Source organism: Amblyraja radiata, chromosome 13, assembly GCF_010909765.2.
Source record: "Amblyraja radiata isolate CabotCenter1 chromosome 13, sAmbRad1.1.pri, whole genome shotgun sequence".
NCBI classification, from domain to species: Eukaryota; Metazoa; Chordata; class Chondrichthyes; order Rajiformes; family Rajidae; genus Amblyraja; species Amblyraja radiata.
Window position 1 is genome coordinate 33,662,736 of NC_045968.1, and position 16,876 is coordinate 33,679,611.

General features: G+C 42.7%; 1 protein-coding gene across 3 annotated transcripts in view; it reads left to right on the forward strand.

The window, feature by feature from the left end:
* The first annotated feature begins 263 nt into the window (after positions 1 to 263).
* Positions 264 to 16,876, forward strand: part of tp63 (tumor protein p63) — a 109,293-nt gene continuing 92,680 nt past the window's right edge. For all 3 annotated transcript variants that reach the window (XM_033031688.1, XM_033031690.1, XM_033031692.1), the window contains exons 1-3: positions 264 to 329; positions 4,498 to 4,623; positions 11,764 to 11,896. In XM_033031688.1, coding sequence (XP_032887579.1) covers positions 289 to 329; positions 4,498 to 4,623; positions 11,764 to 11,896 — 300 coding nt within the window. In that variant the 5' untranslated portion in view covers positions 264 to 288. The remainder of the gene's footprint in view (positions 330 to 4,497; positions 4,624 to 11,763; positions 11,897 to 16,876) is intronic.

Genomic DNA, 16,876 nt, shown 5'->3' on the forward strand with positions numbered 1-16,876 from the left:
AAAACTCTTTCATCACTACCTTTTAAATCGGGGATGCAAAGAGAGTGCATCTTTTAGGTACAATTACTTTTTCTTTTATGAATGTGTTTGTCATTGTTCACTGTTTAAAATGTCCCATCTCAGACTAGTTAGGGCTGTATTGTCTGTGGGTAGGTTCAGAGTTGGTGGCATCTGCAGCAAGATCCAATCAGTGGCAGTAGCAAAAAATAAAGCAGCTTACAACTGCACAGCTGTTGGCCGAACCTTCAGAGGCTGCAGCTGACACTGTCTGAGACCACTCGCCGTGAGATGGACCAGCTAGCCACCACATCTTCACACAGTATCTCAAGGTATGGGTATGATGACATTGAGGAAGGAGAGAAAGGTCTATTTGTTTTGTTCCAGCAGTTCTTTTCAGCCCATTTGGTAATACTGTGCATGTTTACACTAAAGCCTGTTTGACAAAACTTGGCTTGCAGTGGTACTTTGTGAATGAGAGTTAATATAAAATTTAAATACTAACATATTTATAAGATGTTGCTTAAAACCTCCAGAGCAAATCTTGAAACCCCATCATATTGTGTGAGATTGTGTTTAAAAGTTTAACTGGAGTTGAGGATTTCTCTGCTCCATTCTGAGTTCTATTCATAAGATAGCCTATCGGGAATCAGGGGTGGAGATTCAAATTATCTTTTAATAGAACAACTTGGGTGTAGACTTTAAGTAAATTTTTAAATCATGCAATATTAATGTGGGTCAGGGCGACCCGTGTCAGGCCCAGGTGGTAGGAATGTGAGCCAAGGTTGTGGGTGCGATGTGGCAGGTCAGCTTGAGGTAGAGGGCACTTGCGGTCACGTTGGTGGAGTACTGCCCGGGGCTCTGGGCATAATGGGCAGGGTTGTATTTGTCCGGAATGCCAGGCCATGATGGTGCCAGGGTGCAGGACTCCACTGAACAACTGATCAGTAAACTGGAATGTGAAGGTCTGGTTTTCACTTTTTAGTTAATCTTGAGTTATACTGTATTAAACGCTCTGTAAATATACTATTTTAAATTTAGATGCTGTAAAAATAGTTGAGTGGAGATGCAGGTTATTAGTGTATTAAAATTCTAACCCATGTAAATTAGCTGAGGTATTTATGAAATAGGTGCCCTGTTTTTAGTGAAATATGAAATAAGAGTTTTGCTGTATGTCACAATTTATCTTGAGCGCATACTTGTCTTACTGAAGTGCATGAACTGAGTCGTCAGGATGATTCATGCAGATGAGCAGTAATTTCCGACAGTTATTAGTTGTGCTAACAGGCAGGCTGGTACAGAGGGCATGAATAATTTGCTGGGATAAAGACATTTCTCTGAGTGTTTTAGGAAATATGTAAATGTTTTTCTGTTCTCCTTCCTTATTGTGAATAAATATAGCACGTAAATACTGAGCTTGTGGATGTCTCACTTCCAGAGGGACTGAACCTTGTAGCCATGAATAACTTAACAACTTAAATTGTAGAGCAAAGCTGCCAGTCAAGTAGTGGAAAAGACATTAAAATATTAGAATTAATTTGAAATGTAGCAATCTGAAAATATCTATATTTCATATGGGAACCTCTTGCAGTTCAGCTTTTAAGAAATGCATCATAAATTTCAGCAAGTCTGAACTGTAATGATTCTGGAGTACTTTCATCAATAGATTTAAGGTGCAGAAAAAATTCATGGTGAAAGTCAGGTTTTATCCCATGTTGGTATGCATCAGAGGGTTAGGTTTCATGCAAGGGAAGCTGAGGGTAGGACTGGAAAGGAAGGGAAATTCCAGCGGCCAGTGGAGGGGCACATTTCATTCAGAACACCGGCCGACTCTTGGATTGACAGATGTACTGAGCACCACAGGGCACTGACACACCAACAATCGGCCATGACTTATTACTGAAGTGGCAGATTCCAACTGCAGATTCTTCTGACCAACACATTCCTATCATAGGGTTGTGACTTCTCCAGAAAGCATTTATTTAGTCATTTATTCTCCCTTTGTGTAGACAGAAGTTACCAGCTGGAGTGGAGTTCCACTGGGATTATTCTTGAGTACAGGCAGAATTACACCGTGATCAATTCCCAGCTGGAGTACTGTTTCCTGGGATGATAAAGGCATAGAGCAGGGAAATATGCCTGGGCCCACCAGGTCCATGCCGACCCTCGTCACACATTTATGTTAATCCCATTGTAATCCTATCTCCATTAATTGCAAGCACAGTATCCAGTACTCTATAGATCTCTATTTTGAATGAACATAACATTCCATAGCCTTACAGAATTAAGAATTCCAAAGATTCACCATTCTCTGAGTGAAGACATTTCTTCACTTCTAAATTCTAAACACTGCGCCAATTCAAAACTGTCCCCTGGTCCTGGACTGCTCAGCCAGGGGATATTTGCTTCTCTGCATTTAATTTATCAATCCCTTTAAGAATGCTGAACGCCTCAATGGAATCTCCTAAAGTCTAGAGAATACAGGCTGTCAAATTATCCTCCTATTTTTGATATTATATTGCATTTGCCATTTTCTCCTCAATTCATTCTACTTGTTTATGTCCTCATAAAACCTCTTTGCATCCTCTTTTTATGACATACTATTAGTAGAGCACAGAAACAGGCCCTGCGGCCCTCAATGTCTGTGCCGAACATAATGCCGACCAATTCTTAGGTGCCTGCACATAATCCATATCCCTCCATTCCCTGCATATCCATGTGCCTATCCAAAAGTTTCTTAAACACCAGCATTGTATCTGTCTTCACACCACCACTAACAGCACATTCCAGGCATTCGCCACCCTCTGTGTAAATAAAATAAATGCCCCGCACATCTCCTTTAAACTCTACCCCTCTCACCCTATAGCTATGCCTTCTAGTATTTGATATTTCCATCCAGGAAATGTCAAAGGGAAATAGCGTTCACATGTACCCAATCCCTCTTGATAAGAAATTCCAGGTTTGGGAAATGCTGTTGGTAGTAGTTTAAAAGAAGAATCATTTCCTAATTTTGCAATTTGAGGACGTAAAATCATGATCCTGTGTTCTGGATTCCCCCTTACGAGGAAATTATTTTTATATTTAGACAATAGGTGCAGGAGTAGGCCATTTGGCCCTTCGAGCCAGCACCGCCATTCAATGTGATCATGGCTGATCATCCCCAATCAGTAACCCGTTCCTGCCTTCTCCCCATAACCCCTGACTCCGCTATTTTTAAGAACCCTATCTAGCTCTCTCTTGAAAGCATCCAGAGAACCTGCCTCCACCGCCCTCTGAGGCAGACTTTACTCTTATTTACTCTTTATATTTTAAACACCGAGGTTGGACTCACTGGCCTGTAGTTCCCTAAGGTCCATAGAATCGTAGCACAGTACAGCATGGAAACAAGAATTTCAGGCCAGCTTGTCCATGCTAACCGAGGTGCTTAACTGAGCTAGTCTCTCTTGCCTGCACCTGACCCACATCCTTCCAAACCTTTCCTATTGATGTACCTGTCTAAATTTATTTTAAATATCATAATTGAACCTCCCTTTCTTCCTTCCGCAGCTTGTATATTCAGTCCTTCTTAAATAAAGGCACAACATTAGCAACCCTCCAGCTTTTTAAGTACCTCTCCCTTGGCTAAGGATGATTCAAATATCTCTGCAATTTCTTTCCTCATTTCCCACAATCTCCCACAAGGTCCTGGGGATTTATCCACCTTAATATGCCTTAAGACCGCCAGGATATCCTCTTCTGTAATGTGGATATGTTCCATTACTTACTTACTTACTTACTTACTGACTGCCTATTATGCCTCCTGACATGTAGGGCAGCAATGAAGGTTCTCCACGCAGTAGTGTTGATTCCTTCAGTTGCTATTTCTGTAGCATATTTGTTTTACGAGACAGGGTTGTTAGCCCTGTGCTCAACCTCCAACCTGGAGGACCAGTGGATCGCTCTTTGTCTCGCCTCTACCCTTCGACCTGTCGAGCATGGGAGACCCTAACAGGAGACAAATCTCCCGCTGGCATAGCTCTAGGGGTCACTGAGACACACAAGCTCCCCGACCACGACAAGGTTGCAATCCAACAGGGAGATGTTCCATTGCATTACTATTCATTTCCCTTCATTCCTTAACCTTCATGACCTTCTTCACAGTACATATAATTGATAAATATTTATTTAACACATCCCCCATCTCCTTGTGGATGCATACAGAGATGACCACAATGATCCTAAAGGGAATGCATTATTTCCCTAGTTACCATTTTTGTTCTAAATATATTTATAGAATCTCATAGAATTATGTCAAAGCCTTCCTGATTTCCCTATTAAGTAGGGAAGATTATTCCCCTCCGTCCCTCCTCTACAGGAGATCTAATGGGCCAGAAGCATATGCTCTGTTACCCTTTTTAAGGACTTGTCTCTGTAAAGATAATCACTGTTAAGTTTTAAAGCGAATAATTATGAATGTATTTCCTAATTTCCTTTTTTCCTTTCTCTTTTGTCCCTCTGCAGATTGGTAGATCCAGCGGCTCATTTTTCCTTGCTAGAGAACTGTTGTCATTCCACCATGTCGCAAAATTCACAGTCCAGTGACCTGTGTAACCAGGATTGGTTCAATCAGATCTTTGACATGGCACAGTGAGTAATTGAAGTATTACCCGGAGGACTTAAGTATGGGAGAGTGTTGTATGTTCCCATAAATAAAATCAAAAGTTCTTGCTGGCGACGGCTATCTCATGACATACATCCCTACTAAGTTTGTTTCTGTATGCTTAGTTCCCAGTTTCATAACTTGCCTAGAAATTTGGATTAATAACAATGCTGCAAGAACTGAGATCTGAGACCTCTGTACACTACAGGACCAACAGTCCAGGTTACCAGGGAGATTAAAGTATTGGGAAGGAAACAGCAATGACTAAATAAACATGATATTTAGAGACAGGAGGGAACAAAAAGAGTTGAGGGTTGTCTGTTATTTAATAATGAGCAGAGCAAGAGATAGCCTAAGTTCAGGAAGCCAAGATATATAAGCAGTTTACTATGTAAAGTGTTGGTCTTATTAAAAGCAGGATAATAGCGAGTTTAAAGACAATCAGAGAAGGTTTACAAGAATTTTAACCAGAAAGGTGGTTTGTTTTTCAACGGAAATTTGGACATGCTGGGCTTGTGTCGGTTGGAGTTTATAAGAGAGATGACTTGATTGAAACGTATAAAGTCCTGCAAGGTCATGGGAAGGCAAATGTGGAGAGCACATTTCTGGACATTCTGGAATTCATGGCCTTGACTTAAAAATAAAGAATTATCTATCCAAGAGAAATGAGACAAACTAATCTTCTTAGGGTCATAAGTCCTTGGAAATCCTTTGCTCAAAGGTCGATAGAAGAAGGGTTTAGAAGAATTTACAGACAGAAGTAGGTACATTTGTGATGAGTAAAAATGAAAAGGGCTCCTGGGAAAGCAAAGTTGAGATTACATTCAGGTCATCCACAAATGAAGAAGCAGACAGGAGGGCCAAGTCATCTACTCGTGCTCCTAACTCCTAAATGGATACAGTGGTCAAAATGTATGGTACAATGAAGGCTGGTTATCACAAAGATATTCAGAGAATGATTCTGGTTAATCTTAAATCTCAGTTAATACGAAGCCTCTAGTTTCAAGCCCGTCACTGTTCATTGGCACCACTAAAATGTCACAATAAGTTCTGTCTCCACCATCTTTTAATGCAGTTTGTTTCAAATGAACTCCTACTTTCAAGAAATTACTTTTTTCTCTTTTGAGCTCTATAATTTTACTCGAATCAAAAGGCACTCAAGAAGGTGCCATATGAAAGATTACTGCACAAAGTCGAGCAGATAAGATAGTAACATTTAAAAGGCATCTAGCCGAGACACTTGAACAGGCAACGAATTGAGGGATCTAGAGCACATGCATCACAATTGGCACACACAGGAACTGAACCAACCTATCAACAACTAGAGAGCGGTCCTGAGCCACTATCTACCTCATTGGAGACCCCTGGACTATCTTTAACTGGACTTTACTGGACTTTATCTTGCACTAAATGTTATGTCCTTTATGATGTATCTGTGTACTGTGGATGACTCGATTGTAATCATGTATTGTCTTTCCTTTGACTGGATAGCACGCAACAAAGCTTTTCACTGTACCTCGGTACATGTGACAATAAACTAAACTAAACACATGGCGGGCCGAAGGGCCTTTTCATATGCTGTATGTTTCTATTTTTTCAAACTAAAAATTAATAGTGTTAGGGGTAATATTAATATAGAAAGAGTTTGAATGATTAACTTAGGAGTAATTTTGGTTATCAAACGGTACTTGTGAAGGGCCACGTGGTCACCATTAGGGTCATAACAATTTATGACGCATGTTAATGGCTTAGGTAAAATAATGAGTGTACTGCAACCAGATTTACTTACAATACAAAGATAGGTGGGAAAGCAGATTAAGATGTGAACAATCTGCAGAGAGGAAGGTTAAGTACCAATGTAAAAAAATAGGCACATGACATATGATCTGGGGAAATTAGGTTCTTAATTTTGACACTTTCTCTGCCATTAGATAACAACATGCCTGATTTAAAAAAAAAAAAATTTTTACCCAAGCACCAGTTTCTTGGACTAACGCCATATCCCCTGATTTTCTAAGCAACCAAACAATTTATTCACAACACTTTTGTGGTTTCGAATGGGCTCTACTGTCTTGTTTCTAAACAAATCTCTAGGATCTTTTTAGATCTATCTATTTTTGTGCATTTTAGTTTCTTTCCTCATTTCCTTATTTGACTTGATTATTTGCATATTTTTTGCAGCATTGTACACTTGGTACTTTCTAAAGGTTATTCTACAAACCCACAACATCCAGAGATTGGGACATTTGAAGTATATGGAGGAGCTTTATATCTACATTTGGAGGGCCACACTTTTTCTTTGTTAAAATGTAAAGTCATGCAACTGTGTCCGCCTTAAGTACTACCCACTACTCGTTGGTTTAACTTCAAGTAATATTGGCTTTACTCCAGCTGAAAACTCTTCCTCTAGAGATGTCTCTTGGTGTCTTGTTTATCTGCTTTATAGATCGCATGGGATCCAAGGAGAGATAACTGAATGGATAGCAAATTGGCTCCATGGAAGGAAGCAGAGGGTGATGGTGGAAGGTTGCTTCTCGGGCTGGAGGCCTGTGACTAGTGGTGTGCGTCAGGGTTCGATGCTGGGCCCGTTACTGTTTATGTCATCTACATCATTGATTTCGATGAGAACATACAGGGCAAGATTAGCAAGTTTGCTGATGATACAAAAGTGGGTAGTTTTGCAGAAAGTGAAGATTGTTGTGAAAGATTGCAGCAGGATCTGGATCGATTGGCAGGTGGGCCGAGGAATGGTTGATGGAATTTAATACAGAGAAGTGTGAGATGTTGCATTTTAGGACATCTAATAAGGGTAGAACCTATACAGTGAATGGTTGGCCTCTGGGGAATGTTGTAGAGCAGAGGGATCTAGGAGTGCACGTGCATGGTTTCTTGAAGGTCGAATCGCAGGTAGATAACATGGTCAAAAAGGCTTTTGGCACATTGGCCTTCATCAGTCAGAGTATTGAGTATAGACGTTGGGATGTCATGTTGCAATTGTATATGACATTGGTGATACCGCATTTAGAATATTGTGTTCAGATCTGGGCATCATGTTATAGGAAAGATATTGTCAAGCTTGAAAGGGTTCAGAGAAGATTTACGAGGATATTGCCAGGACTAGAGGGCGTGAGCTATAGGTAGAGGTTGAGTAGGCTGGGTCTCTATTGCTTGGAGAACAAGACGATGAGGGCTGATCTTATACAGGTGTATAAAATCATGAGAGGGATAGATGCATAGAGTCTCTTGCCCAGAGTAGGGGGATCGAGGACCAGAGGGCATAGGTTCACGGTGAAGGGGAAACGATTTAATAGGAATCTGAGGGGTAACTTTTTCACACAAGGGTGTGTGGTGTATAGACCAAGCTGCCAGAGGAGGTAGTTGAGGCTGGGACTATCCCAACGTTTAAAAACAGTTCGACAGGTACATGGATAGGACAGGTTTGGAGAGATATGGAACAAGCGCTGGCAGGTGGGACTAGTGTAGCTGGGACATGTTGGGCCGAAGGGTCTGTTTCCACACTGTATCACTCTATGACTCTATGCTAAGTCCAACCAACTTGTGATCACATTCACCTTTTCTGTTGACGTTGTTCCACTTAAATATTAACATGTTACTCAGATTCCAATTCATGGCTCTTGGTTAGAAACCTCGATTTTTATATCTCTTATACTAAAATAGCAAGGCTGTATTAATGTCTAATCATAAGAATAAAAACATTGAAGCTCTAGGGGATTATTGCTTTAACCAAAATTGAGTTTTGTTTTTGTTTTCATCTTTCCTTCTAACCTTCATATCTGTCTTATGGCCTGAGTTGTGGAAGGGAGATATCAATTTGTGAATTGCTACTGCTCTAAGCTATAATGTAAAAGAAAACTAGCTTCAGCGTATTTCTCTGAATTTGATGCCTTGCATACCATTTTATTTGGTCTGCCAGCATCCGATGGATTTGGGATCAGGGTTGGAATTTCCCAGTTGGATTTGTGGCAGGTTGACATCAATTAGGAATGCCGTGGCATGAAGCCTGCCTCATAGCAGAGACCTGTGATCATAATCACTATGTCCTGGCTGTTTATCCAGAACTCCCACAATCCCTGGACTTTCAGCTGTTATGTGCATGTTGGGCTAAGTGTGTGCACTGTTCCCTGATGTCAAAATTGTATTTTCCATTAGAAGCAAACTTTTATCTCAGCAAGTCATCTGTTGCTCTGCTTCTTGATATACATTGTTGAACAGATTTAATATCATTCCATGACAGGATTCCACACTGGCCCACTGAGATTCTGTGGATTTTCTCTACATCATAGCGAGAGTGAACCTGAAACAGTCTAGTTTTGCAAAGATCACTGGATCACCACCGCAAGCATTGGCTAACAAGGTTCAGAATAAGAGGTTAGGGACACTGAATCTTTAGTAATTTCACATCTTTGCCTTTATTATGGTATCTGGCTGTCCCATTGCATTCCCTTCCTCAGCCCCTGTTTTGCAGAATAGTCTGAGGGCCCTTCCCTTTTTGAACAGAGGCCTAACCAGTCTTTCTCAACCCTCAACAATGGCTGCAATCCTTGCACTAAATAAATTCTTCAGTTCCACTCACTTTCTCCAGGTCACAGGTGTAACTGTGGGAACCTATAAGAACCACAAGCTGTGCTTGATCTAATGTTGAGTTTGTGGAATGGTCTGTGATCCAGTCGTACTTGAGCCTTTGCTTTTTGTCTTTTGCTGCCAATTTCTGAATTGCTGCTTTCATTTTTATATGGTTATCTCTGATTATTGCATTTCTCGATTCCTTTGCCATCATTTCAGGGAATAGATTTGTACAAAGCTTAGACATCTCTCGCAACTGTCATTGCTATATGGCAGAGAGGTGTAAAGCATAGAAACAGGCCATTCAGCCCAACTCATCCATCATAACAATGATGTCTGTCTATGTTAATCCCATCTGCCTGCATTTGGACTGTATCCCTCTACTCCTTTCCTATGCAGAGGTCTACAAGAAGTCCAGATACGACCTTGGTAAGGCCATCAAAAAGGCCAAAAGGGACTTTTGCTCCAAACTGGAGGATGAGAGGGATGTTTGGCAACTGTGGCGGGGCTTGAATGCCAACACCTCCTACAAGGGGAAATCAGGAGCAGCTCAAATGTCAGCGAACCATCACTCCCTGACGAGCTCAATGCGTTCTACGCATGCTTTGATAGGGAGAACACTGATGTGCCTTCCCGAGCCCCCATTCGCCGTGATAGTGTTTCAGTCACAGAGGCCGACGTCAGAAGATCCTTCAGAGGGGTGAATCCTCGGAAAGCGTCTGCACCTGATGGTATACCCGGTCGTGTTCTCAAAACCTGTGCAGACCAACTGGCTGGAGTTTTTGCCAACATTTTCAACCTCCCACTTCTGAGGTCTGAGGATCCCACCTGCTTTAAACGGGCATCAATAATACCGGTGCCCAAGAAGAGCAAGGTGATGTGCCTCAACGACTATCGACCAGTGGCACTAACGTCTGGTGATGAAGTGCTTTGAGAGGTTGATCATAGCGCATATCAACTCCTACCTCGACAAGAACCTCGACCCACTGCAGTACGCTTACCGCCACAACAGGTGGATGCAATCTCACTGGCTCTCCACTCCACTCTGGACCACTTGGACAACAAAAACTCATATGTCAGGCTGTTGTTCATAGACTGCAGCTTGGCGTTTAATACCATCATTCCCTCCAAGCTGGTTACCAAGCTCACGGATCTGGGTCTCTGCACATCCCTCTGCAATTGGATCCTCGACTTCCTCATCCACAGACCACAGTCTGTCCATATTGGTGGAAATGTGTCATCCTCTATAACAATCAGCACGGGAGCACCTCAAGGCTGCTTGCTCAGCCCCCTGCTGTACTCACTCTATATTCATGACTGTGTAGCTGGGCATCATCAAGTTCGCCAATTACACCACTGTTGTGGGACGAATCACTGATGTAATGAGTCAGAGTATAGAAGTGAGATCGAACGATTGACCAAATGGTGCCAGCACAATAACCTGGCTCTCAACACCAGCAAAACCAAGAAACTGATTGTGGACTTTGGAAGGGGTAGGATAGGGACCCACAATCCCGTTTATATCAATAGGACGATGGTGGAAAGGGTCAAGAACTTCAAATTCCTGGGCGTACATATTTCAGAAGATCTTTCATGATCCCAGCACACTGATGCAATTATAATGAAGGCACATCAGCGCCTCTACTTCCTGAGAAGATTACGGAGAGTCGGTATGTCAAGGAGGACTCTCTCGAACTTCTACAGGTGCACAGTAGAGAGCATACTGACTGGCTGCATCGTGGCTTGGTTCGGTAACTTGAACTTCCAGGAGCGGAAAAGAATGCGGAAAGTTGTGACCACTGTCCAGTCCATCATCTGCTCTGACCTCCCCACCATCGAAGGGATGTATCGCAGTCGCTGCCTCAAAGGCTGCCAACATTATCAAAGACCCACACCATCCTGGCCACACACTCATCTCTCCGTTGCCATCGGGATGAAGGTACAGGAGCTTGAAATCTGGAACATCCAGGTTCAGGAACAGCTTCTTCCCCACAGCCATCAGGCTATTAAACACGACATCAAACAAGGTCTGAACACGACATCAAACAATAACAGCCTATTGCACTTTATCTGTTTATTTATTGTGTATATATATGAACTTTTATCTCCTGTTCTGTATTATGTTTACAAAATCTGTTGTGCTGCATCAAGCAAGAATTTCATTGCCCTATCTGGGACACATGACAATAAAACTCTTGACTCTAGACTTGACTATCCAAGATGTGTCCAAACACTTTTCCATAGTATGCAGGCAGAGAAGATTAATTTAACTTGGCATGATGTTCGGCACGGATATTGTGGGTTAAAAGGCTGCTCTTGTGCTGTACTGTTTTATGTTCTAATGTGGCTGCGATCTAGAGCACATTGCCTGCAAATGTGATGGAGGCAGCTTCCATGTTGGTCTTCAAGAGGGAATTGGATACATTTATGGTGAGGAAAATTTTGCAAGGTGAGGGAGAAGGGGCAGGGGTGGAGTTAGCGAGTTGCTCTTGAATGGGCGTGGTAGACTTGATAACATTCTGTGAGGTGTTGTAATTATGCAGGCCGGTTTTAAACGTTCAGCCAATTGACCTATCGTTCAGCGATGAGCCACACGAGGGGGTGCCCGGGAATAGGATCGAGATCAGCATGGATATGGTGCGCATGCAAGATGTGGAGCCGATGAATCCAATGTGGGTGAGTACAAACTGTAGAGTTGCTAGTGTTATGAATGAATTATGCAACAGTGTGGAGCGGAAATTTGCCCTGGCTAGGGTTTTGAAAGCCAGGGGTTATTGTCTCAAAAATAGGGCTCAGCCATTGAGGGCAGAAGAAAACAAAAATGTCTTTACCCAGAAGGTACTGAGTCATTGGAGGGTGTCACACACGGTGTAAATCTTTGGAATTCAAGACCCAAGGGGGCTGTGGAGATTCACTTGCTGAGTATATTCAGTCAGAGGTTTTTGGATGTTTAGGTTATCAAGGGATGTGAGGATGGTGCAGGAGGCTAGAGCTCAGATGAAAGGTCAACTGTGATATTGAAGAATAGAACAGGCATGGTGATGTGACTGGCTGTCTATGCTTCTGTTCAACAGGGAGACAGCTATGGTAGGCGGTCTGGGTGACAGCACGGTGGGATATCTGGATCAGGGTGATGCTGGGCTGTCTGTGTCAGGGTGACAGTTTATTGGGCTGTCTGGGTCAGGGAGGTGGTATGATGGGTTGCATGGGTTAGGGAAATGGCACGGTCTGTCTGGTTCATAATGAATGTGAAAAGATGAAAGGTGAAATGGCTACCAATATTAAACTCACTTCCACCTATGAGAACTGGTCTATCCTCGAGTGGCTGTCCTCTTTAACTGGGTGAACAGCTGCCTTGGTTTTCCTGATGTCCACTAGGGGTCCACAACAGTAGTAGCCACTCGGAGTGACTGACCGGCAGGAGATAGAGCCTGAGAGCTGAGTTTCAAATGGATCACGTCAAGAATAGAAACAGCCTCTCTGTGTCAGGCCAGCGTTTAACAACTGATGCAGTCTTTCAGAGACGTCATTGATTGACACTAACTTTCTATACCATTTTATTGTTTCTTTATTGAAGGTAATACAATCTAAATCAGAATAAAAATAATAGGCAATGGGAATTAGTTACCAAATCAAAACACCAATTCACAAGATTCAGATTATTAATTGCTGGAAATGTTTACAAATATCACACCAGTCCTGAGATCAGCTAACGGGTTTAGAAACATAGAAACATAGAAAATAGGTGCAGGAGGCCATTTGGCCCTTCGAGCCAGCACCGCCATTCATTGTGATCATGGCTGATCATCCCCTAACAATAACCCGTGCCTGCCTTCTCCCCATATCCCTTGACTCCGCTAGCCCCTAGAGCTCTGTCTAACTCTCTTAAATCCATCCAGTGACTTGGCCTCCACTGCCCTCTGTTACAGGGAATTCCATAAATTCACAACTCTCTGGGTGAAAACGTTTTTTCTCACCTCAGTCTTAAATGGTCTCCCCTTTATTCTAAGACTGTGGCCCCTGGTTCTGGACTCGCCCAACATTGGGAACATTTTTCCTGTATCTAGCTTGTCCAGTCCTTTTATAATTTTATATGTTTCTGTAAGATCCCCCTCATCCTTTTAAACTCCAGTGAATACAAGCCTAGTCTTTTCAATCTTTCCTCGTATGACAGTCCCGCCATCCCAGGGATCAATCTCGTGAACCTACGCTGCACTGCATCAATCACAAGGATGTCCTTCCTCAAATTAGGAGACCAAAACTGTACACAATACTACAGATGTGGTCTCACCAGAGCCCTATACAACTGCAGAAGAACCTCTTTACTCCTGTACTGAAATCCTCTTGTTATAAAGGCCAGCATTCCATTAGCTTTCTTCACTGCCTGCTGTACCTGTAAGCCAACTTTCAGTGACCGGTGTACAAGGACGCCCAGGTCTCGCTGCACCTCCCCCTTTCCTAACCTACCCCCTTGTTTTTGCCGCCAAAGTGGATAACCTCACATTTATCTATATTATACTGCATCTGCCACGCATCTGACCACTCACTCAACCTGTCCAGGTCACCCTGCAACCTCCTAATATCCTCTTCACAGCTCACACTGCCAGCCAGTTTTGTGTCATCCGCAAACTTGCTAGTGTTGCTCCTAATTCCCTCTTCCAAATCATTAATATATATGGTAAACAGTTGCGGCCCCAACACCGAGCCTTGCGGCACTCCACTCGCCACTGCCTGCCATTCTGAAAAGGACCCGTTCACTCCTACTCTTTGCTTCCGGTTTGCCAACCAATTTTCTATCCATGTCAACACCCTACCCCCAATACCATGTGCTCTAATTTTAGTCACCAGTCTCCCGTGCAAGACCTTATCAAAGGCTTTCTGAAAGTCTAGATACACTACATCCACTGGCACCCCTTCATCCATTTTACTTGTCACATCCTCAAAAAAATCCAGAAGACTGGTTAAGCATGATTTCCCTTTCATAAATCCATGTTGACTTGGACTAATCCTTTTACTGCTATCCAAATGCCCCATTATTACCTCTTTAATAACTGACTCCAGCATCTTTCCCACCACCGAAGTCAGGCTAACTGGTCTGTAATTCCCTGTTTTCTCTCTCGCTCCTTTCTTGAAAAGTGGGATAACATTAGCTATCCTCCAATCCACAGAAACTGATCCTGAATCTATTGAACATTGGAAAATTATCACCAATGCGTCCACTATTTCTGGAGCCACCTCCCTGAGGACCCTGGGATGCAGACCATCAGGTCCAGGGGATTTATCATGCTTCAGTCCCATTAGCCTACCCAATACTATTTCTCGCCTAATGAAAATTTCTTTCAGTTCCTCTACCCCCTTAGATCCTCTGTCCTCCAGTACATCTGGGAGATTGTTTGTGTCTTCCTTAGTGAAGACAGATCCAAAGTACCTATTCAACTCTTCTGCCATTTCCTTGTTGCCCATAATAATTTCACCCGTGTCTGCCTTCAAGGGACCCACATTTGACTTTGCTACTCTTTTTCCCTTAACATACCTAAATAAGCTTTTACTGTCCTTCTTTATATTCCTGGCCAGCTTCCCTTCGTACTTCATCTTTTCATAGATAGAAGTTTTGTTTTCATAGAAGGTTTGATAGAATATAGAACAGTGCAGCACAAGACAGGCCCTTCAGCCCACAGTGTCCATGTCAAACATGATGCCCAGACCATCTCTTGCCTACCTGTGCATAATCCCTCCATTCCTGTGCATAATCCCTCCATACATGTGTCAATCCAAAAGCCTCTTAAATGCCTCTATCATATCTGTCACAACCACCAATCCTGGCTATGTATTCCAGGCATTCACCACCTTCTGCATGTAAAAAAAAAATTGCCCCGCACACCTCCTTTAATCTTTGCCCTTTCACCCTAAAGCTATGCCCTCTTATAACATTTGATTTGTTTTCATTGATGTATCGATTGCGTTGCTTGTCTTTGAAGATGTTCTTCATTTCCCCTGTCTTTATTGTGATGGGGTTGGTTCTTGTGGAGCATAGTTTCCAGCACACTACTCATTCATGGCACTTTACTCACTCCCCTGGTCATTGCACCCCTCCATTGTTTGTTGTTGCCCAGTGCTGTTCCGAAATATGCTCCCCTCTGTTACAATAGACAATAGGTGCAGGAGTAGGCCATTCGGCCCTTCGAGCCAGCACCGCCATTCAATGTGATCATGGCTGATCATCCCCAATCAGTACCCTGTTCCTGCCTGCTCCCCATATCCCCTGACTCTGCTATTTTTAAGAGCCCTATCTAGCTCTTTCTTGAAAGCATCCAGAGAACCTGTCTCCACCGCCCTCCGTGGCAGAGAATTCCACAGACTCGCCACTCTCTGTTGGAAAAAGTGTTTCCTCGTCTCCGTTCTAAATGGCTTACTCCTTATTCTTAAACTGTGGCCCCTGGTTCTGGTCTCCCCCAACATCGGGAACATGTTTCCTGCCTCTAGCGTGTCCAAGCCATTAACAATCTTATATGTTTCAATGAGATACCCTCTCATCCTTCTAAACTCCAGAGTGTACAAGCCCAGCTGCTCCATTCTCTCAGCATATGACAGTCCCGCCATCCCGGGAATTAACCTCGTAAACCAACGCTGCACTCCCTCAATAGCAAGAATGTCCTTCCGCAAATTAGTGGACCAAAACTGCACACAAGCAAATTAGGGGGCCAAAACTGCACACAATTGCCTCATTGCCGCACCTGAAAATCTCTATGTGTGTCTGTTATTCCTGTATGTATGTGCCCTGCTGTCGCCATCCTGCTACTCCTGAGCTGTTTGAGGTATCGATGCTGCTTGTCCTGTTATCATTTCAGATACTGAACTTGACCATTACTCTCTGAACCATTTCTGCTGTAAACTGCAATAACTATCTAGTATTTCCTCGACTGCTTGGTAGAATGATGATTGAATTGTACAGATTTTACTTTAAGAGTGACGGAGAGATGAACCCTAGAAATACTCAGCAGGTTAGATATTGTAATGTGCAGAAAGTAAAAGAGATAATGTTTCAGAAATGAATGTTGGAAACAATCTTCAATGTCCTTTCCAGGTAATAAAGCTGCAAAGCACACAACAGGCCCTTCAGCCCAACTCATTCATGCTGACTGCAGTTTATTTATAATTATGTAATTGTTCTGCATTAGACCGATCCCTCTACCCCACTCCTATACAAATGTTTTCTGGATGTTGTAATTGTACCTGCCTCCACCACTTCCTCTGGCAGCTCGTTCCATATATCAACTGCCCTCTGAGTGAAATATTTGTCCTTGGCTTTCCTTTAACTTTCTTCCCTCTCACCACTTGTTCTAGACATGACCTGAGAAAAAGACTCTGACTATCTACCCTATCTGTGTTCCTCATAAATCTCCATATAATCATCCCTCGGCCGCTTACGTTCCAGTGACAACAAATCCAGCCCATTCAATCTCTTCTAACAATATTGGTCATGGTTTATTGTTGACAAATGTTGCAAGATATAGTGAAAAGCTTTGCCTGCTATCCAGTCAGGTCATACAGTACATGAGTACAATTCAAGCCATACACAAGTACAATAGGTAGTGCAAAGAGAAAAATGGTTATAGTGTAATAGTATTACAGTTATAAAGAAAATACAGATGTTAA